Source organism: Amblyraja radiata, chromosome 26 (genome assembly GCF_010909765.2).
Source record: "Amblyraja radiata isolate CabotCenter1 chromosome 26, sAmbRad1.1.pri, whole genome shotgun sequence".
Taxonomy (NCBI): Eukaryota; Metazoa; Chordata; class Chondrichthyes; order Rajiformes; family Rajidae; genus Amblyraja; species Amblyraja radiata.
The window spans coordinates 35,096,373-35,120,690 of record NC_045981.1 but is presented as its reverse complement, the minus strand read 5'-3'; the positions used below and the strand labels follow the sequence as shown (position 1 = coordinate 35,120,690).

The 24,318-nt window shown below is 40.7% G+C and overlaps 1 protein-coding gene across 1 annotated transcript in view; it reads left to right on the top strand.

The window, feature by feature from the left end:
* Positions 1–24,318, top strand: part of suz12 (SUZ12 polycomb repressive complex 2 subunit) — a 61,484-nt gene that overhangs the window by 17,220 nt on the left and 19,946 nt on the right. Inside the window, exons 4-7 of the mRNA XM_033044662.1 lie at positions 10,190–10,258; positions 13,316–13,365; positions 18,025–18,110; positions 19,811–20,042. Of these exons, the coding sequence (XP_032900553.1) occupies positions 10,190–10,258; positions 13,316–13,365; positions 18,025–18,110; positions 19,811–20,042 (437 nt within the window). The remainder of the gene's footprint in view (positions 1–10,189; positions 10,259–13,315; positions 13,366–18,024; positions 18,111–19,810; positions 20,043–24,318) is intronic.

Genomic DNA, 24,318 nt, shown 5'->3' with positions numbered 1-24,318 from the left:
GTCAGGGAGTGATACTTCGCTGACATTTGAGCTGTTTCCTGATTTCCTGATAACAATATAAACTATGATCATCATTATATTCCTGATTTCCTGATTAATGCTGTGTCCTTTTACTTTGACGTTTCCCACCCATGTTTTGTGTCCTTTATTGTTTTGTTGCTCCACCCAAATCGATCCTCGTTGAGTTTTCTAGGCTAAGATCCTTCCTCTCTAATTTCTGATTATTCAGTATCCATTATTCAGTACATTGTCTTTTTTATGCCGAATATAAGCATCCCGCCATAGTTATCTTCCAGTCTTGGTGATATCTAATGTCCAGTGTATTCTATACTTCTGTGCTGCAGTGTGCATGTGTGAAAGTCTGGAATGTATTGATGTGTGCCCTTCAGCAAGACAGCATATGTACTACTGGCAAACCATCAGTGAGTCTGGCCCATTATCTTGACTACTTTCAAGATGCTTGGCAGGTCTGATTCTTAGTTCAACTTATAAATGCTTTTGTTTTATTTGGAGTCAGTCTTGGATTGGAAGTTTGGGTTGTGCCAAAGATAGACCCAAAAAGCTGGAGTAACTTGGCAGGTCAGGTCACATGATGTCTGGAGGAAAGGAATAGGTTGAAGTTTTGGTTCAAGACCCTTCTTCAGACAGAGTCGGGGAGAGGCAAACGAGTGTGAATGTGTATCTGCCCTGGGGGGGGGGGGGGGGGGGGGGGGTATTCTTGTTTACAACCTGACCTGTTATTACAGTTAATAACTAATGTAGTACACTAAAACATTTTGTTAAATTTTACTCCGATTTTATTATGTACCTTGATTATAGAGCGCTGCTTGAAGTTATTTAGACACTTGGAGAATAGCATTAGCCTTTTATATACTGTTACAAATGCGATAAAGCAATTTCAATTAATAAATTGGAAATGCACTTTAAAATAACTGGAACATTGGAGGAAAACAGCGGATTTTATCTCAAGATACTACACAAAGTTATGATTCGTTTCATTTACTGTGCTGAATGATTTTAACTGGAAAAAAATGAATGATAACCGTTGGCATTGGATTGGAAGTTCACATTAAAGTATTCAAGTGAGTGTCATACGTTCTGTTGACCTTTTGAATGCTGAAAAACTGCCTGAAAATGACATCCAAGCCAATTCACAGCATGATGTGAATTGTTTGCAACTGAATGCTCCATAAGACTGACAGTGAGATTGAAATTGTTGGAATGTTTCCATCGTGATAAACGATTACATTTGAATATGTCGTCCATAGTCATGGTAAAAATGAATGTGTGGTTTTCTGTTCCCTGGAAAGGCATAATAGTTTGAGCAAATGGAAGGTGCTGCAGGCCAGGGGAATTAGCAGTAGACTTAAATTGAGGGTAGTATCCTAGTGGCAGGTGTCGGATGCAGCAAGGGCTGGTAATGGTGATATTATCGGGTGGAATGTATTAGTTGGATGTATTGTGTGTTGCGGGCCTTGTTTCAATTAAATAACTGAGAGTGGTAGTAAAAAAAACTTGCCTAGTTCTAGAAGTTATAATCTAGTCATGGCTTCTACAGATAGTCAAGAGTGTTAACTTGTCATATGTACCACTTAGAACAATGAAATTCATACTTGCAGCAACGCAATAGAATATGTGAACATAGTACACTAAACAATATAATAAACAAGGGAAAAAAAGTTCTGTGTGTGTGTGCGTGCGTGTGTGTGTATAGATACACACACACACACACACACACACACACACCCACACACACACATACACACACACGCACACACACACACCATACGGATAGAAAACAAGCAATAATAGTGCAAAAAGGCAAAATCAATGCCTCCAAGTCTATGTAGTTCAGAGCTTTGCAGTTCAGTAGTTTGGAGGCAGCAGATTCTTACCCTTACCTTGGAATTAAACTAAGGTTTAGTATGTTTCAAGAAGGAACTGCAGATGCTGGAAAATCGAAGGTAGACAAAAGTGAATGGGCCGAAACGTTGCCTATTTCCTTCAATCCATAGATGCTGCCGCACCGCTGAGTTTCTCCAGCACTTTTGTCTACTTAAGGTTTAGTATGTAGGAGGGAAATTCGTTCATCCTTCAAACCAGCACCGATTTATTCAGACGTGTGTGCATTTCATGACACAATTCAATGACCATGTTGATTTTAAATGTAATTGCATGGAATATTCAACACTTAACTAAGTTTTTGCACAGTTAAACCCTCCATTAAGCTGTCTCCAACTTTACATCTAATCTGTAGGAAGGAACTGCAGATGCTGGTTTAAACTGAAGGTAGACACAAAAAGCTTGAGTAAGCGGGACAGGCAGCATCTCTGGAGAGAAGGAATGCGTGAAGAAACGTCCATTCCATCTCTCCATAGATGCTGCCTGTCCCGCTGAATTACTCCAGCTTTTTGTGTCTATCTTCGGTTTACGTCTAATCTGTTACACGATTTGGGGTGCAGATGCCTTGTCTTGGGCAAGGCTCTTAATTGGTCGTTGTATTCTCTGACTAATGGTGCAATTAAGCTTCGTTTTCTGTCATCAGTTTAGCTGGAGTCAAGTTGTTGTGTGAACCAAATTAGAATTGGGCCAAAAATGAAGTGGTTCAGGTCGCCTTCAAAGTCCAACTGGTCCAGAAGTATTAGGGGGGCACTCAAGTGCCAAATGGTTTTGTGATGGTTTGACTGTGATTATAATCCATAGTACTTTCCATATGGAAATAAAGACATTCTTTGTAGTACTTTCCAATCCAAGCAAAGAGAATGCTTTAAACTCATAAATTACTGGTGCCTTAAGATTATTTAATGGTACAATCATGCTATTTAAGTCGCTGTAGTTAGCGTTCTGGACAATTAATGCAGAGACAATTGTCTTTCAGTTCAGGGCATTTAAAGATAAACAATAAATGTTAAGAATCGCCAGAGACCTTCAAGTTCAGTGAATTAAAAAAAAAAAAATTCCCTAGGAAGCAAGTGTAATTATATGGTTAGGATTATACATTTTATCTTTTACTATGTTCCGTGGTCCTGAATGTGTTAGCATCTGTTACCAAAATGTTAGTCCCGAATTGCTAGTCAGTTTTTTTTTTTTTCCATTGATCAACTCAGGTTCCAGTGTGAGTTTTGTAGTGTTTCTGGATATTTCCCAATGATTTCTTAGAGTTGGCATTTTGAAGTTACTCCTTTTGTAGAAACAAAATCCTGACCATTTTGTTTGACAATATATTGATATACTTGATTATTCAGCATAGACAAAATAGCGATTATACGTAGTCTTAAATCAACATTAGGGCACAGTGCAGCAGTCAAGTGATTAAGCCTATGTTAATTGGGTAGCCAGGAGTCATGGGTTGGGAGAGGCAGAATGCATTGATAGAGCTGATGTGTCATTCAATTGGCGAGCACATCATCAGGACTGCAGTGAATAATGAACATTTTTTAAATTTAGACATTTTTTTCTCACTGCTTATGTTTTGACACTACCATGTATAGAGTTAGAACTGTTTTATTTTATTGTCATTACTAAACGAACTGGGCAGTTTAACCAGAATTAATTTCCGCTTCAAGCATAAGAATCATTAATCATTACCGCATTAATTGGGGAAGGGTGGGGGTATGGGGTGGGGATTGTTGGATTTTGAGTCGAATTAAACTCCCACGCATTTTATTCATATCAAATACAGATCTTTCAGAAAATGACATGAATCACCCTTGGCAGCATTATATGGTGATTGCAAATAGTATGGAGGGTTTTTCATTAAAGACCTATGAATCAACAATTTGTATATATGAAGCATCTTTATAATGTAGGGAACGTTTCAAAGGATTTTACGGAGTTGACGGTACAATATCTTGAGTAAGATATAGTTATCAAGTTCTTGGAATCTTGAGTGTAAGTGAATGATGAAGGCAAAGTGGAAATAGGGATTGAGAATGATTGAAGTTTCACTGCCATCTCCTTGCAGGAAACATGTAAAACTGCAGTTAATATATCCGATGATATGGAGAGAATATAATAATGAGGCAGGTTGCAGTATCACATGTTAATGAGTAAACTTTTTCAATTGTTCAGAGAAATGAAGATCAATGGGAATGAAGAAGGTAGGAGCAGGAGCTATGTGCTGAGTGTGTTTTGGAGGGGGTCGAGACAGTTCTGTCTGGAAATGATCAGGGTTTTAGTGTAGTGATGGGTTTGCTTGAGTGAATGAATAAACTTTAATTTTCTGGAGTGCTTTTCTAATCCTTGATGCTTGTTACAACTAACGAGGTACTTGAAATATGGTCTGCTTTACACGTAAATACAGCAACTAAATAATGCGCAAACAGCTCCAACATGATTGTCTATTTAATTTGTTTTTGGCTGTGCAGGGAATAAATGTTAGTCATCAATCGCGTTCCCCTCCCCCTTCAATTATCTTCCCTAAAATAAGTTTATGGGAGCATAATCTAATGTTCAATATAAATGCTGGCGTACATGACCATGAAGTCTTTAATATAACTGTAATGTCAGCCAGATTGTGTTCCAATTCTTCTTTGGGTTTAGAAAATATTAGATGGATTTGAAGTCAAGGAGCGTGCCAGAATTTTGCATCATCTGGTTTAAAAACAAAGCCCTAGAGCTGGGTCTGTTTGAAAGGAAAACTGTGCCCCCCCTGCTTTGCAGAGTGGTTGCATTCTAGAAAATGGTCGTTATTATGATTTTCTGTTGCAAGCCTTTTTTCTCAGTTTCGTGTTGTAAGCAGAAATGCATTCCTTCAGTTCCTATGGATGAAAGGTCTGTAGCCAAGAGGATTCTGAATGTATTGCAGGCAAACTCAAAGGGTTTTGTTTCAACTAACTAGAAATTGATTTTGCATTGGAAGGAACCGCAGATGCTGGTTTACATCAAAGATAGACACAATGCTGGATTAACTCAGTGGGACAGGCAGCATCTCTGAATAGAAGGAATGGGTGATGTTTCGAGTCAAGACCCTTCCTCTGGCAATAGTAGTTGTCTTGACTGGAACCATCACCCATTCCTTCTATCCAGAGGTGCTGTCTGTCCTGTTGAGTTACTCCAGCATTTTTTGTCTTATCTTTTGCATTGTTTGATACTTGTACAATGATACTTTATCAATGGGATTGCTATGTCAGTTTTCAATGCGAATATATTAAGTGTGCGTGTCTCCCCCCCATTGTGAGCCAGTGGCCTGCGGTGTTTATTTTATTTCTCTTGTAAGAGTGAATTTTTATTCTATCTTTTTCTAGCGGTGATTTGAGAGTTTGTTCTGGACTGCTGCAACATAGAGTATAGTGTAGTTTACACCCATGAGTAAAAATAAATAATATTGTGTTTTTTGAGGTAATTTGATTCCTTCAAAACTTAATTTAAGACAACTGGCAGTATGTACTGCTATGACATTTAGGGATAAACTTTGTGCCATAACACAGATGGAAGCTGATGTTACTGTAGGACGTTATTTTGTATGGCAGTGGAATATTGATGCATCCTTGCCGTAATACATAAAGTGAAGTGTTAAAGGAAATGCAAAAAATTCTGCAAATGTGAATGCTATACAATATTTCCACTATTGTAACGTTTTGTGTGCTTTGCAGATTATCAGTTTTCACAGTGAGGTGATTGACCAGTAAATCTGTTAAATTTTCACTGAAATGACGCTGTAAAGAAATCCCATGAGGATAGGATATTGAAGACCTGAATTTCGCGTAACTGATGTGCCCTTGATGCTTCCATGGATGCGCACTGGTTTCACAGAAAGTAGATGACTTGAGTTCGGTGGGGAAAACCTGATGCTCCACGTGCAGACAAGGGATATTTACCAGCAAATAACATTGCCTGACAGTTCACACCAAGTGAAATCTGTTGTTGTCCTTTTTTGAATCTCATAGCTGTTAAAATCCTTAATACATCAATACTCGTATGCCTGCACTCCACACTACATTGATCTGGTCTTGGGTAAAATACTTAGGGGCTGTCCCACTTGGGCAACCTAATCCGCGAGTTAAGAAGAGTGTCTTCGACCTTCAAGCTCGAGGGCACTCGCCCGGAAAGCCTCGAGCTGGATCGACCGTTCGTGTTGAAACCGCGAGCTGGGTCGACTGACCACACACAGACACAGACACAGACAGCGAAGGCGGGGGTCAGGGAAAGCGGGGGAGCGCTGTCTGCGCGAGGAAGATAAAGGCAAACGGACCATGTGTTGACCATGCTGCGAGTTTGAAGGTCGAAGACACTCTTCTGAACTCGCTGATTCGGTCGCCCAAGTGGGACAGCCCCTTTAGTCTGGATTAAAACAACAATAATAAACACAAAAAAGTTTATAGCTTGCCAAATATGTTCAAACAGCTTGACGCATGAAATTCGCTTTCACTTAGTTAATGAGATGCTTTGTTGTATTGTGTTTATCGTTGGTTCATCTGCAGGGACGTCTCCTGTTGCAGTATTTGAATTAATAATACCTAGAAAAGGATCAAGCGATAGTTTGCTGATATCTGATAGCCTGTTGAAAATTGACATTTAGTCTTAACTTTTTTTTATCGTTCTCAAAGATTTGTGTGTGTGTGTGTGTGTGTGAATTAGTCTATAATTGTCACGTTTACCATGATACATTGAAAAACATTTTTTGTGTGCTATAGTCAAATCACACTACGTGAATACAATCAAGCCATAAATAAACAAGTATAAACAGTGAAAAGTGCTGTATATATTGTTACAGCATTAGAACATTAGTTACAGAGAAAATGCAGATTGAAAATAGTGCTGGGTCAGCAATTAGGTGGGCTGAAAGGTCCGGACAACACTCAAGCACCTTTTGAAATTGGACCGATCATATTTGCCCCCACAAAACTGCACAAAAAAACCTATAAAGAAAACCCCATAATACATAGTGGAATACGAATTTGGAAACAAATAAAAAAGATTTAAAATTGAATAATATAGCACTCTGCCTTCCCATTGTAAATAATCCTTTATTCAAATCATCCTTTATGGACAAAGGTTTCACACAATGGAAAAATTATGGAATCAAAAATATAGGACATCTTTATGGGAAAGGTACTTTTCTTTCATTTCAAGAGTTACAACAGAATTATGGACTGCACTCAAATAATTTCTTCAGATATCTACAAATTAGAGATTATGTTAAATCTAATACACAAGTCTACAGGAATAGAGAATCAGAAATTCTTGATGAATGTCTGAACAAGCATCCTAATACTGAAAAACTAATAGCTTATATTTATAACACCCTACTAAACAACGAGGGTACCACCGACCGAACCATATAGATACAAATGGGAAAATGAAATAGGTCATCCTATCACGAAAGATATGTGGGACGAAGTTTACAACAAATACATCAATGTTCATTAAATGCCAGACATACTTTAATACAATTCAAGGTCTTACATAGACTACACTTCTCTAAAATAAAACTAAATAGAATCTTCCCACAAATCTCTCCTATTTGTGATAAATGTCTACATTTAGAGGCTAATTTAACACATATGTTTGCAAACTGTATAAAACTTAAACATTTCTGGACTGATATTTTTGAAATAACTTCAGAAGTTATTAATACAAAACTGGACCCAGACACAAAATTAATAATACTTGGAATATCAGAACAAAGCTTAACACTCACAACAAACCAAAGAAATTTCCTCAACTACAGTATAATAACCGGGAAAATTTTTTGGAAATTTTGGAAAGGCCCTACAACCCCCACAATTAAAATGTGGATTACGGAAATGTCGGAGACCCTATACTTAGAAAGAATTAGACTTGTCTTAATGGACAAACAAGATCTTTTCCATAAAATATGGGCTCCATTCATTAACTATCTGAAGGGACAGATGGACACAGCACGAGGACCCAACTGAAACTTGAACTCAGGAATAGATGAAAAGCTATACTTTATAACCTACGAACCTATCTCCATTGATGTATTACAGGTAACCCATTCCACCTCCCTTGTTTTTCTGTTGTGTTTTTTTTTGCTTTCTTTTTTATTTGTAACTTTCTACCCTCTTTTTCCCTCTTTCTATAAAAAATAAAAACACTAGAAGCAGAAGTAATTGATAATGGAAAATTTTAATAATGTATGACTGATGTATATGAAAAGTTTTTTTACTATAATATGTAACTACATTTTATAATATGTCTACTTCTAATAAATAAATAAAAAATAAATAAAAAAAAGAAAAGGATCAAGCGATAGTTTGCTGATATCTGATAGCCTGTTGAAAATTGACATTTAGACTTAACTTTTTTTTATCGTTGTTCTCAAAGATTTGTGTGTGTGTGTGTGTGTGTGTGTGTGAATTAGTCTATAATTGTCACGTTTACTATGATACATTGAAAAACGTTTTTTGTGTGCTATAGTCAAATCACACTACGTGAATACAATCAAGCCATAAATAAACAAGTATAAACAGTGAAAAGTGCTGGATATATTGTTACAGCATTAGAACATTAGTTACAGAGAAAATGCAGATTGAAAATAGTGCTGGGTCAGCAATTAGGTGGGTTGAAAGGTCCGGACAACACCCTAGCTTGTTTGAGGACAGGCCAGTAGTCTGTGAATAGATAGATAGAAACTGCTCTTGAGTCTAATAGTGTGTGCTTTCAAGCTTTTGTATCTTCTACTTGGTGGGAGAGGGGAGAAGAGGAAATGATTAGCGTGAAAATGGTCCTTGTTTATTCTTGTTGTTTTTCTGAGACAGCATGGTAGAGGTGGGATGAATGAGGGGAGGATGGGAAGGCTGATTTATGTGTTTAAGAAGGAACTGCAGATGCTGGGAAATCGAAGGTAGACAAAAGTGCTGGAGAAACACAGCGGGTGCAGAGCATCTATGGAGCGAAGGAAATAGGCAAAGTTTCGGGCCAAAACCCTTCTCCAGACTGATGATCAAAATGATCTATCTCCTTTATATTTGCTACTTGTGCTGTGGTATTTCCTTATATAACCATTCTTGGATTGATTACAATTAATTTGCAGGCAATTTAGTTTGATTACTTTATTTGGATACTAAGCCTGAATGCCAATTTTTGAAAGATCAGGGTATCAAGGGCTACATGGAACTAGGACAAAAAGTTGGGAATCTTCAATCATCCCTTTATTGAATAACCAAGCTGTGATATTTTTGAAATGATTGTAGTTACATTATTCTTTACAATTGCCTTTTCATGTGTTGACTTCAATCATGGAAGGTGTAAAAATTAACTGATTAAACTGAAAGAACATACTCTGAGAATTTTGGGCTCGGCAACAGGATTAGAAATGTTACGTAACTGAGAAAAAACTTGACAAGTGGTGTTTAATGTGTAAAAGTAAGATCATGCATGCACTTTGGTAGGAGAAATGAAAAGGTGTATTATTACCTAGATTGGGGAAAGATTGCAAAGAAATCGCTGAAAATTTTCCAACATGTTGAAAATCCAGCGGCGACCAAAAAAATGTACGACTCTTTGTGCCACTACTCACGACCATGCAGGCGTGACGCAGCGACATGTCGACACGTGACGCCTGTATGGTCGTGTGTAGTGGCCCAAAGAGTCTTACCTTTTTCTGGTCGCCGCTGGATTTTCAACATGTTCAGCGACCTGCTGCGACTATGACTGGTACCGGCAAGTCGCCGGAAAAATCGCATGTGGGACATGCCCTTTACAATTCTAGAGCATGTTGGTGAAGCTGAACTGGAGTACTGTATATTTTTAAACTCTTATTTAAGAAAAGATGTGTCAGCATTCGAGGCAGTGTAGATGAGATTCAACAGGCTAAATCCTGGAATGGGAAGGTTGTCCTATTACAAAGAACTAAAACATTAGATCTGCATTATTTGGCATTTAGAGGAATAAGGGATTAACAATGAAGCATTTAACATCCTGATGGGGTTAACAGGATAGATGTTGGAATGTTTCAACTGGTGGGTAAAGTCTCCGGTGAGGGAAGATGTGCAGGCCTTTTCTTTACACAAAGTTTTAGCTGTGGTGGGTGCACATACTATAGTCTTTTTAGATAAAGACATGAATGGCAGAAAAATGAATCATGTGCAGGCAGATGAGATTAGTTTAACTGGCATCATATTTGGCACAGGCATTGTGGGCTGAAGGGCATGTCCCTGTGTTATTCCATTCCTATGTTTTAATAGACGAGTTAAATGTCTAAAATTAAAACTTTGTTTTGCAGGAAGACCTTTAAGGTGAATGATATGCTGGCCAAAGTAGAAAAAATGAGGGGAGAGCAGGAATCTCCCAGGTAAGTTGGTTTCACGGTGTTTGCATATATGTTTGGGAGTTTATTGTGGTCTTTTTTAATAGAATTCTGCCAGCTCATCAGTGTGTTGTTTGTGTCTGTGCAATGTTGCTTTAGATTCAGATTCAGATTCAGATTCAGATTCAATTTTAATTGTCATTGTCAGTGTACAGTACAGAGACAACGAAATGCATTTAGCATCTCCCTGGAAGAGCGACATAGCAAATGATTTGAATAAATAATAATAAGTGTCCGGGGGGGGGGGGTGATTGGCAGTCACCGAGGTACGTTGTTGAGTAGAGTGACAGCCGCCGGGAAGAAGCTGTTCCTGGACCTGCCGGTTCGGCAACGGAGAGACCTGTAGCGCCTCCCGGATGGAAGGAGGGTAAACAGTCCGTGGTTGGGGTGAGAGCAGTCCTTGGCGATGCTGAGCGCCCTCCGCAGACAACGCTTGCTTTGGACAGACTCAATGGAGGGGAGCGAGGAACCAGTGATGCGTTGGGCAATTTTCACCACCCTCTGCAATGCCTTCCAGTCGGAGACAGAGCAGTTTCCATACCATACTGTGATGCAGTTGGTAAGGATGCTCTCGATGGTGCAGCGGTAGAAGTTCACCAGGATCTGTGGAGACAGATGGACCTTCTTCAGTCTCCTCAGGAAGAAGCTGGTGAGCCTTCTTGATCAGAGTTGAGGTATTGTGGGTCCAAGAGAGGTCATCGGAGATGTTGACCCCCAGGAACCTGAAGCTAGAAACACGTTCCACCTCCGTCCCGTTAATGTGGATGGGGGTGTGCGTGCCGCCCCTGGACTTCCTGAAGTCTACAATGAGCTCCTTGGTCTTCTTGGAGTTAAGGGCCAGGTTGTTGTCAGCGCACCATGCTGCTAAGTGCTGGACCTCCTCCCTGTAGGCCTACTCATTGTTGTTGCTGATGAGGCCAATCACCGTTGTATCATCTGCATACTTGATGATGGTGTTAGTACCATGTACAGGTGTGCAGTCATAGGTGAAGAGGGAGTAGAGGAGGGGGCTCAGCACACAGCCCTGTGGAACGCCGGTGTTCAGGGTGAGGGTTGAAGAGATGTGCTTGTCTAACCTAACAGACTGGGGTCTGTTGGTTAGAAAGTCCAGTATCCAGTTGCAGAGGGAGGGGTCGATGCCCAGGTTACCGAGTTTGGTGATCAGTTTTGATGGTATAATGGTGTTGAATGCTGAGCTGTAATCGATGAACAGCATTCTTACGTAAGTGTCTCTGTTGTCGAGGTGGGAGAGGGCGGAGTGAAGTGCCGTTGAGATGGCATCCTCCGTACTCCTGTTCTTGCGGTAGGCAAACTGATAGGGATCCAGTGTGGGGGGTAGGCAGCTTTTGAGGTGTGCCAGGACCAGCCTCTCGAAGCACTTGGTGATGATGGGGGTAAGTGCAACTGGGCGGAAGTCGTTAAGGCTTGCCGCAGTGGAGTGTTTTGGCACTGGCACGATGGAGGTGGCTTTAAGGCACGTGGGGACAACTGCTTGGGCAAGTGACAGGTTGAAGATGTCAGTCCAGACGTCTGTCAGCTGCGCAGCACAGGCCCTGAGCACGCGCCCGGGGATGCTGTCAGGGCCAGCAGCTTTACGTGCATTAGTCCTACTCAGTGCCACGTATATGTCGTAGGGGGTGAGTGTGAGGGGTTGGTGATCGGCAGGTAGCACAGCCTTGATGGCTGTCTCTAGATTGTCCCTGTCGAAGCGGCCATAGAAGTGATTAAGCTCCTCAAGGAAGGAGGCGTCGCTGGATGTGGGGGTGGTGTTGGAGGGTCTGTAGTCCGTGATGGCCTGGATGCCTTGCCACATGCGTCGGGGGTCGGAGTTGTTGTTGAAGTGCTCCTCAATCCTGAGCTTGAGGCAGTGCTTGGCCTTCTTGATTACCATCGAACTGCAACGATTATGTGGGAATAGAGATGTGTATGGAGTTCTTAAGAGAGCGTGAGAGAGAGCAAGTGTCTGAAGGAACTATCCAAGCAACGTTTTAGCAGATGTGCAAAATTTGTTTAATTCTTTGGCAAATCTCGGTATGTCACAGTTAATTAAATGCAAACAATGGTAAGGATTGGTCATTGAAAATTGGATCTTATTTACAATAAGATTCTACGTTTTCTCAAGACTCCCCTCAACATCTAATTTAGTTTAATCTCTTACATGGTACCTTAGCAAAGGCCTTCTGAAAGTCTATATGCACTACACCCTATTTGCCCTTATTTATTGTGCTGGTAAATTCATAAAAGCGGCAAGAGACTTTTAAAGCCCGATTTCCCTTTCAAAAATCCATATTGATTCTGCCCAGTCCTCTGAGTAACTTCTGCCACCTCTTTTCATATTAATGCCATTAACTAAAATAACAAACATTTCGAATAAATTAGATTAATTTTAAAAAACAGTAACATTAGGTTTAATGGTTTTACTTTTTTCTAATGGTATTAACATATACATTTGTGAAATTACTGTCAATTTCATGGTACAATGATATTGAAAGCCCATTTTTTCACAGTAATCACTGCTTTTAAAAAAACACTCATGTTCACTAACTCATTAGGAATGCCATTTCTTATGTTGTCAGATCCCCTGTGAAGTTAAATCTGAATATTGTAAAGTTGTGATTTGGCCAAAGATAATTGCAAGCCTATCTTAACTTCTCTACGCTCCATTCTGTAACTTCTCTACGCTCCATTCTGCAACTGTTTTTAACTATGATTTAACTATGGTCTTTAAGAGCATGGAGATGTATAAAACTGGGCAACACACATTCATGCCACCTGGCATTTGCATATGCCAAATAATTGCGTGGAGATCTGTTTCCACTATTAAGACTTACCATGTACCTGTATTTCTTGTTGTATGGTGATGTCAGGTGGAAATAGAACTATTAACGTCAAGCTATGGAGCTGCAATGTCAGCTATTAAGTTGTGTTGCAAAATTAATTGATGCCTTTGAAGGATTGTGTGATTAGATTTTAGGTAGTGAATTACTGTTTTTATGCACACATCACTGCAAGGAAATTATTATTTTTTAAATTTCTCCCCAGTTTGACAGCTCATTTGCAACTTACGTTTACCGGTTTCTTCCATAAAAATGGTATGTATGTTGATTTTTGTTGGGTCATAGAGCATTATGAAGGCTCCTGCTAAGTGGTATTGATCCATATTATAGCAAAATACACTCTTCAAAATAGTACCTGTTATTAGGCGATCTCCAGTTCAATTTTGTTTTGTGGACACAGTAGGAAGACAGAGGAGCACACCTGGTTTGGGTTGGAACTCCTACATTTTCATTATAAACAGGAATAAAATGTGCACTATTACAGATGGCATAAATTGGACTATTGCTGTATATAGAGGCACAAGCTGATCATTGCTGAGAGAATGGAGCGGCTGGGCTTGTATGCTCTGGAGTTTAGAAGGATGAGAGGGTATCTTATTGATTATTAAGGGTTTGGACACGCTAGAGGCAGGAAACATGTTCCCGATGTTGGGGGGGGGGGGGGGGGGGGGGGGGGGTCCAGAACCAGGGGCCACAGTTTAAGAATAACGGGTAAGCCATTTGGAACGGAGACAAGAAAACACTTATTCTCACAGACAGTTGTGAGTGTGGAATTTTCTGCCTCAGACGGCGGTGGAGGCCGGTTCTCTGGATACTTTAAAGAGAGAGCTAGATACGGCTCTTAAAGATAGCGGAGTCAGGGGATATAGGGAGAAGGCAGGAACGGGGTACTGATTGGTGATGATCACATTGAATGGAGGTGCTGGCTCGAAGGGCCGAATGGCCTACTCCTGCACCTATTGTCTATTGAATACACTCGCTATTAATTTGGATTATCTTTTTAGTAATACAGATTAATGAAACTTACCATTTGCTGCTTAAGGCGTTGAGGCATAGAAACCAAGAGGATGCTAAATTTGTGTTGAGTTGTGTTGACTCAACTCTGTGCTTGATTGTATTTCTCTTGGTGATCCCACAGTTGGAGTTCATAATTACTGTCCCATAAGTTAGAAAAATGGAATATGGGTATTCTGTGAAGATGAAGCATAAGCTGGGCTCACTTGTCCAACTTGTCCAACACGTGCTGCCATTTGAATCAGATACAAGATGTTTAAACGGTGTCATCTAAAGTCCCAGGGAACCCGGGGTGGAGCAGTGGCGTATTATTGTGTACTTTTAAGTAATTGGGATAAGCATGTACACTCTACATACGGTGCCCTCCATAATGTTTGGGACATGGTTTGGAACACCATCATTTATTTATTTGCCTCTGTACTCCACAATTTGAGATTTGTAATAGAAAAGGTCACATGTGGTTAAAGTGCACATTGTCAGATTTTATTATAGGTCATTTTTATACATTTTGGTTTCCCCATGTGGAAATTACAGCAGTGTTTATACATAGTCCCCTCATTTCAGGGCACCATAAAGGGCCTGTCCCACGAGCATGCGACCTGCATGCGGCAAGCGCGACCAAGCCGGAAGCGGGGGCCGCGCGGAGGTCGAGTAATCCCCGTACAGGGCCGGTCCCACCAGCATGCGTCTGCATGCTGCGAGCGCTACCAAACCGGAAGCGGGGGCCGCGCGGAGGTCGAGTGAGTGACGTGAAGTTCGAGCTAAGTCCGCGCGTGACGTACGGCGTCGAGGCGGTGCGTATGGCGTCGAGGTGGCTGCGGGCCGGCAGGCTGTTGCCGCGCGGAATTTTTGAACACGGTCAGTTTTTCGGAGCCCCGCGCGATGTCTGGACCAGCTCCGCACAACTCCATACGGCATCGGTGATCGAAGTGGGACCGGCCCCGTGAGGCCGTACGGCTCAAGCGATCACGTTAGGTTGCGCTTGCCGCATGGAGTCGCATGCTCGAGGGACAGGCCCTTTAGTTCGCGCTTGTCGCATGGAGTCGCATGCTCGTGGGACAGGCCCTTTATGTTTGGGACACATGGCTTCACAGGTGTTTGTAATTGCTCAGGTGTGTTTAATTGCCGCCTCAATGCGGTTATAATAGCTCGCAGCACCTAGTCTTTCCTCCAGTCTTTCCACCTTTGGAAACTTTTATTGCTGTCTATCAACATGAGGACCAAAGTTGTGCCAATGATAGTCAAAGAAGCCATTATGAGACTGAGAAACAAGAATAAAACTGTTAGAGACATCAGCCAAACCTGTTCCAAAATCAACAAAGAAAGAGAGCACTGGTGAGCTTACTAATCACAAAGGGACTGGCTAACCAAGGAAGACCTCCACAGCTGATGACAGAAGAATTTTGTCTTTCAATGCTTTCACGAGAGAGCTAGATAGGGCTCTTAAAAATAGCGGAGTCAGGGGATATGGGAGAAAGCAGGAATGGGGTACTGATTGGGGATGATCAGCCATGATCACATTGAATGGCGGTGCTGGCTCGAATGGCCTACTCCTGCACCTATTGTCTATAATTTTCTCTATAATAAAGAAAAATCCCCAAACACCTGTCTGACAGATCAGAAACACTCTTCAGGAGTCAGGTGTGGATTTGTCAATGACCACTGTCCACAGAAGACTTCATGAACAGAAATACAGAGTCTACACTGATGCAAACCAATGGTTAGCCACAAAATAGGATGGCCAGGTTACAGTTTGCCAAGAAGTACTTAAAAGAGCAACCACAGTTTTGGAAAAAAAGACTTGTGGACAGATGAGATGAAGATTAACTTATTAACTAAATCAGAGTGATGGCAAGAGCAAAGTATGGAGGAGAGAAGGAATTGCCCAATACCCAAAGCACAGCACCTCATCTGTGAAACACGGTGGTGGGGGTGTTATGGCCAGGGCATGTATGGCCAGGTACTGGCTCACTTATCTTCATTGATGATACAACTGCTGATGGTAGGAGCATAATGAATTCTGAAGTGTATAGACACATCCTATCTGCTCAAGTTCAAACAAATGCCTCAAAACCCATTGGCCAGCGTTTCATTCTACAGCAAGATAATGATCCCAAACATATTGCTAAAGCAACAAAGGAGTTTTTCAAAGCTAAAAATTGGTCAATTCTTGAGTGGCCGTCAATCACATGATCTGAACCCAATTGAGCATGCCTTTTATATGCTGAAGAGAAAACTGAAGGGGACTAGCCCCCAAAACAAGCATAGGCTAAAGATGGCTGCAATACAGGCCTGGCAGAGCATCACCAGAGAAGACACTCAGCAACTGGTGGTGTCCATGAATCGCAGACTTCAAGCAGTCATTACATGCAAAGGATATGCAACAAAATACTAATCATGACTACTTTCATTTACATGACACTGTTTTGTCCCAAACATTATGGAGCCCTGAAACGGGTGGACTATGTATAAACATTACTGTAATTTCTATATGGTGAAACCAAAATGTATAAAAATGTCGTTTATTAAAATCTGACAATGTGCACTTTAACCACATGTGATTGTTTCTATTACAAATCTCAAATTGTGGAGTACAGAGGCAAATAAATAAATGTCTCTGCATGACTTTGTCCCGAACATTATGGAGGGCACTGTAGCTGATTAGCATCATGAAAATAGCCTGATGTAGGATTTGGCTTCTGGCATTAAGTCACTTAATCATGTTATCACTGCAATTAGGAATCAGTCCAGAGGAAGCAACTCTCGAATGCATGACAGTGTTGCTTTATAAAAGGTTGGATCTGTGCAAAGTCATGTTTATTTGCACATTTAAGTATCTTTTTCCTATGTTCACAAGTTAATGTGGACATACTAATTTGTTACACTCTTAACGATCCTAATAGTCATTCTCACATGAGATTGAATAGTATTGCCACTATATTTTCACAAGAAAATTATGTGTTTCTGTTCTGGACTAAAGTTTGCAAGCATTAACTTCCAGCAAGAGGCAAGCGGATCTGTTTTACAGGTACTGATGTAAATGCTGTTTCTGTTGCCCGGAATTATTTAATTAAACACAGATGAGCAGATTGTAAAGTTTTCCTGATTATTATTTGGTGCAGCTTGACTACTCAGAAGTCTTGACTTTCATTTCTTCACCTATTGCTAGTAATTGGCTCCCCATGGTTTGAATAAATGTGGCTTTCATTTCTTTAGTTCTGATGCTTTTTCTTGGAAGCTCTGTCCCCATTACCGCAAAAGTTTAAAGCAGCAAAGTAACAAAAGCCAGGAAATGTCATTGACGATGTAGTTCAACCTATCCTGGGTCAGTTCAGGGCAAAGTCTGATTAAATGTTTTGTAGCTCTACATTAAATGTCGATATAGTCCACTGCATTTCTTGCTGAGCTGTCAAATATCACAGCTAAAATGGTGTGTTTCTGGCCTCTCAGCATCATTTGGATCTAGGGATGTGCAGGAACCTCCTGTGCCTCTGTGCTGCTTCAGTTCAGATCGGGAGATGCAAGAGGGGGTAACCCTGCTGTCTTGCCTAGATTTTTATTTGGTTTAGGAAATGTCAATCGATACCCTTTGATGGCTTGGCAGAGATTGAGTTTGCTGTGGCATTGCAGATGCAACCTCATGTCCTTGTGACATGAAACATTAATGAAATAAACATTAATAAAATGATTCGACTTAACCGGTACTTTTTAAAACATTTATCTAAGCTATTTTATTAATGTTGCTTTGTAGGTAATTATGAGGGAATAATGTCAAAATGTATCAAAGCTATGCTTGTTCGTTTTTACCCAGACCATAATTATATCTTATTGCAATGGAGCGATGTCAAATTTTAATGTTTTAAATCTCTTTTGTGATGCTCTATATTCCCCCCCAACTAGAAAAGCCATCGCAAAACTCAGAGAACGAACAAAACTCTGTATCCCTGGAGGTGCTACTTGTTAAAGTCTGTCACAAAAAACGTAAGGTAGAGTACACTGACCTTTTTAATTATCCTGCACGTGAGTGTTGCTTAAAATGTGTACGTCATATTCTGCATTCATGAACTGTTGGAGATGAGTCCCGGGGAATTAACATGATAACATCCTCATGTACATCCACACGAGGACAACAAATAAAGGATGAGTTACATTGGTTCAGGAAAAGACTTTCCACTGGAATTAAATGTTGAAAAGAGTCCATGAGATGTGCTGGTGGAGAGCTGATGCCTCATTTGGCCCTTGCATTCACTTCGTGTTATTGGCGACAGTGTCCATTCTTTTCAAGATACTGTTCAATAACCATTCGGGCTATTGGAAATTCGAATAGCCCAAAATAATCAAATTTCCATGTGGCAGCCGATTTTATGGATTAGTAAGTGAGGCCTTCTTGGTTTTGTGTAAGGGTGTAGCAAGAAGCCTCTAGGTGGCATGTGGAAGGAAGATCATTGCATCAGTGCTTGGGCTCAGAACTCTGGCTTGTTAAACTGATGCCATGGAATTAGATTTGACCTCAAAGAAACACAGTCATTTTCCTTTGGATGAGCTATGACACCCAACTACGATACAATACAATACAATAGAACTTTATTCATCCCAGGAGGAGAAATTGGTCTGCCAGCAGTCATAACACACAACCAGGTACATGAAAACTTGCCATTAAAATTAAATTAAAAGTGAAAAGAAAAAGAGAAAGACAAGTGACTGTTGGCTGGCTGCCGTGTGCACAGCGCCTTCACCGGAACAATCGAACAAACAAACAAATGAGCGCAGGCTTATCCCCTGGGCAGAGGATTCTAAAACTAGAGTGTTTCCCTCCTTGATGCCCTTGACTTAAGTGTTACTAAAGCTCCTCGAAGGAATTTGGTTCCTTTAGCCCCTGATTAGATAAAAGCTGAGAGTGCTTAAGCTGGGCGATCCCTGGAAAACCCAAATCATCCTTTGGTGAGCTGGTTAATGATAAATACATGAAATCATTGTCAACAGATTTGACAACAGCAACTTGTATTTTCCTATCGGTCATTGTTAAGAAAAAAAATTGTTGCTTGCAGTTCATTACTTTCTCTTATTTAAATTTTGTTTAGAGGTGCATAGTAGGACAGGCTGAAGAGCTGTACTGTTCTATCATCTATGTTACTAGTGAGGTTCCAAGAGTGAAACCAGATCTTAATGAAAGTTAAAAGGAAGGTGTGCTGTATTCAAGTTTGCAATTCTGCTGCTGTGGGAGGTGTAAAGAAATGGGCTAAGCAAATGGACAAGAAATGACTGTAGAGTGCAAGATAAGGAAGTGTAGTAGTACTCATCTTAGTAAGAATAGCAAAATGATATTTCTTAAAATGGAAGGTAGACAAACATGCTGGAGAAACTCAAGCGGTTGAGGCAGCGAAGGAAATGGAGCGAAGGAAATAGGCAACATTTCGGGCCGAAATCATCTTCAGAAACTAGTAAACCTATGGGACTAAGATTTAAGTGTCCATCCCTTTGGTTTTGACCTTGGCCATGAATAGTTTCGCATCAGATGACAAGCTCTAAAATTATTGCGTTACGCTCGAGTAAAGCTAGATTGCATAACTTTAAATAGTTAAATCTTTACATAGTCATAGAGAAAAACTGTCCTCTTTCCTCTCCCGTCACCTGTATTTTGCTAATATGTTTAGATGGTTTTCTAACTTGCTCATTTCTTTTCAAGGATGTTAGTTGTCCAATCAAGCAAGTGCCTACAGGTAAAAAGCAGGTGCCTTTGAACCCAGACAACAGCCAGTCCAAACCAGGCAATTGCCCTTCCCTCGCAGTTCCCAGCAACGAGTTTGAGCCGAGCAACAGCCATATGGTCAAGTCGTATTCACTGCTGTTCAGAGTGACCCGGCCAGGCAGGAGGGAGATGAACGGATTGACAAATGGAGAGATTAATGAAAACATTGGTGAGTATGTTTTATTGAAACCACCTTGTGATGTTCATTCTAGCTGAAAGTCTCATTGGCTTGCAGCCTTGTACAGTCTTATGTGATTAAGTCCCAAGTCCTTGCATGTGCATTGAGAGCTGTAAAGCAGCATAGGTTCACATAAAATACAAGAAACTCTTTGACCTCTTAAATTGTTGTGGTCTTTTGCAATAAAATCAGTATAATTTGAATTGTATAACAAACTAGATAAACAAATCTAATTTCATTATAAGACCTAAATGTTTTGTTAATCGAATGAGAAATATTGGAGTCTTGATTAAATTTTTCATCTGAAGCTCTTTTTCAAAAAAAGGAACCATATACAGTATTAATTGGACTCTTGAGCCAGTGAAGCTAATCTGAATCCAGTAAATATGCGAGAAAAGCTTTTTGCAAGAGGAGTTGGGTATAGGAGCAAAGAGGCCCTTTGCAGTTGTGCGGGGCCTTAGTGAGACCACACCTGGAGTATTGTGTGCAGTTTTGGTCTCCCAATTTGAGGAAGGACATTCTTGCTATTGAGGGAGTGCAGCGTAGGTTCGCCAGGTTAATTCCCGGGATGGCGGGACTGTCATATGTTGATAGAATGGAGCTGCTGGGCTTGTATACTCTGGAATTTAGAAGGATGAGAGGGAATCTTATTGAAATGTGTAAGATTATTAAGGGTTTGGACAGAGGCAGGAAACATGTTCCCGATGTTGGGGGAGTCCAGAACCAGGGGCCACAGTTTAAGAATAAGGGGTAAGCCATTTATAATAGAGATGAGGAAAAACTTTTTCACACAGAGAGTTGTGAGTCTGTGGAATTCTCTGCCTCAGAGGGGGGTGGAGGCTGGTTCTCTGGATGCTTTCAACAGAGAGCTAGAAAGGGCTCTTAAAGATAGCGGAGTCAAGGGATATGGAGAGAAGGCAGGAACGGGGTGCTGATTGTGGATGATCAGCCATGATCACATTGAATGGTGGTGCTGGCTCGAGGGGCCGAATGGCCTACTCCTGCATTTATTGTCTATTAAAACTACAGTGTGTCCAAACCACTTCATAACCAAGTATTTTTAAAGACATAATGTGCAGGTGCTTGAATCTTAAGCAAAACCTAAAAGTATTGAAGGAACTCGATGGGGCAGGCAGCAACTGTGGAGGGAATGGACAGATGTTGTTTTGGGTTGGAACCCTTCAGTCTGAGGTCCATTCCCTCAATAGTTGCTGCCTGGCCCATTGGGTTCCTCCAGCCCTTTGTCTTCGTCAAGTACTTTTGAAGTGTAGATAGTATTATATTGTGGGAAATGACATGACCACTATTTTACATACAGCAAGGTTCCATTCATAGACATACAATACTGGAGTAACTCAGCGGAACAGGCAGCATCTCTGGATAGAGGGAATGGGTGACGTTTTGGATCGAGTCCCTTTTTGAAAAGAAGGGTCTCGACCCGAAACATCACTCATTCCATCTATCCAGAGATGCTGCCTGCTCCCGTTGAATTGCTCCAACATTTTGTGTCCATCTTCAGTGTGAACCAGCATCTGCAGTTCCTTCCTACACAAGTTCCACATAGTCTTTAATGTAGTAAAGTATTATCAAATAGCTTTTGGGTCAGATCCACAAAGTTATTAGAGCAAATGACCAGAAGGCATGTTTTAAAGATTGCCTTCAAGGCCAAAACAATCCTGAAAAGTAGAGAATTTTAGATAGATTTTAGTTCAGAATTTTGGCAGGTGACAGCCGCCAGTGGTGGAATAATTGGTGACAATAAATAACTAAATTTTGTTTCTGTGATAGTTGAGGAAAATACACAGATCTTTGCAGTAGGAATTGAAAACACAACCTTCTAACTGAGGTGAGGGTGTTTCCACTGACCCAAGTCTAACAATGAAATGTGTTGTGCATGGAATGTGCTGACAGCTTCATGCAAATGTCACTGTCTGTTCTATCTAAGAAATTAGCTCTGGGTTTGCTAGCTGTGTCAGTAAATGTTACGTGCTTTATTTACAGAAAAAACCGTTAGGTTTTTTGTTTTTCAACGTTTAATATAGACCCAACTTTGATGTCCTAAATTGAATACATTTCCAGGACTTGAGTTTCATTCAATGGCATCATAGTGAATTGCACTGATATTTCCTAAATGGCATTTAAATTTGAGCGTTCCTTCTTAGAATCACCATGGAAGAACTTCACATGAGTTTATATTTAACGTCTCTGTTCCTGTAATTTGACATGATTAGATTTGGGGAATACTGTATTCTCTGGCTTTTGGAATATGATTTATCTGAGTGTTTTCCCCAGCTAAATACTACAATCCCCTGCCCCTTTTCCTTTGCCAAGGAATTGATCTCCCAGGGGCTCTGCTTGTAGTGGAGTAGGTTGGCTTGCGTGTAAGCTGACTTGCATATTAGAGTGGATGACTGCTTCTCTGACACATTAATGCTTCCTAAAGACAACACATGCTGTTAGAATACGTCATTTAATCACTGTGCCATTTTAAGCAGCAGTAAAAACATAGTAAATGGATGGATACAGAGAGAAAACAACATCTTAGACACTGCGATTACTTTAGGGTTTAATATTATGACTGTATGGTACATCAAATGTGACTATGTCGGTGCACGTGACTATAAAGGACCATTGAACCATTGAATATTATAACGTTATCTTCACCAATGACATTACAAGATGCATCCTTTTCTAGTCTTTACAAGTCCACTCTCAAATGTAGCATTTGACAAAGTTAAGTCAAAACAATCAATTATTTGTTTCTTGAAGATAGAATGTGGAAAACATTGTATTGGAAACTGGCAGCCGATTGATGTTAAACCTGAAGGTTGTTAAATATGCGTCTCGGCACTTCAATTTAGAAAGTGCAAACACTCACTGGTACCTGATTCACTTTCCAGACTGTATTTCAGTCTCTGAAAAACAGCTTTCTACATATTTATATAGGGAGGGTGGAAACCTATCCCTGTACCTTCATGCAGATGCTGGAAAACCGAAGGTAGACAAAAATGCTGGAGAAAAACAGCGGGTGAGGCAGCATCTTTGGAGCGAAGGAAATAGGCGACGTTTCAGGTCGAGGCCCCTCTTCAGAAGGGTTTTGACCCGAAACGTCACCTATTCCTTCACTCCATAGATGCTGCCTCACCCGCTGAGTTTCTCCAGCATTTTTGTCTACCTCCTGTATCTTCATTATCTGCCAGGGTAAAGTTTAGCATCGTTAACATCAACTGAAGAAAGCTAACTTGGAATGGTAAGTTTCACTACATGAAGACTCGCATGGCTGCAGACTTTTTAGTCTCGGGACCTACCAGATTTGTTTGGTGAATCAAGCACCGTTTGAAGCAAGTTCGCTATTGTGCTGGAGATTCAGCTATATTGCCCTTCAGTAAATTACATTGGTGTTTCTGATCAAGCAATATCATCCAGGGTTCTGTGAACAACTTCTGTTGTTGGAAATAATCATCTAGCTAAGAGTACTTTTAATACTTCATCCGACAGGCACCATCTGTGACAACAGGACTTCAGAGTGTGCTGAACTATCTTATTAGCCGTAGGGTTAGAGCTAATCTGACTACACTATCACATCAAACCATTATGTTGGAAAATAATTTTCCAGTGCATATAAGCTATTTTTGCCGTTTAAGGTTTTTAGCGATTTTTTTATCTTTGTAGACTTATAGATGCTTGTTAGTAGTGTCACTCATTGGTTTTTACTCTCACTTTTAGTGGGATGTTGGTGCTGAAAATTGCAGATTGAAAGATCCTATAACATTTGCTATAATTCACGAGCTTTGTGATATGGAGCTTTTTCAGGAATGGTTCCTTACCAGGGAGTTTGCATTAGAGTCATCTTGCAAACTGCGGCTGATGGATATTAATACTGAGTCTGCTTTTCCTCCTGAACTTGCTCTGGGTTAGTTAGTGTCTGGGGAGAGAAACAATTGAGTTACCGGATTGTGCAGCTCTCATCAGCCACCTGCCACCCTCAGTCTGAAGAAGGGACCTGACCCGACATGTCATTTATCCATGTTCTCCAGAGATGCTGCCTGACCCACAGAGTTACTCCAGCAGAAACACCAATGTGAGTTACTCCAGCATTTTCAGTCTCCCAGTGTTAGATGGTTGTGGACCCACTTTTCAGTTTTCGGTTGGTTGGAAATAGTCATAGAGTGATACAGTGTGGAAACGGGCCCTGCGGCCCAACTTGCCCTCACTGGCAAACCTGTCCCAACTACACTAGTCCAACCTGCATGCGTTTGGTCCATAT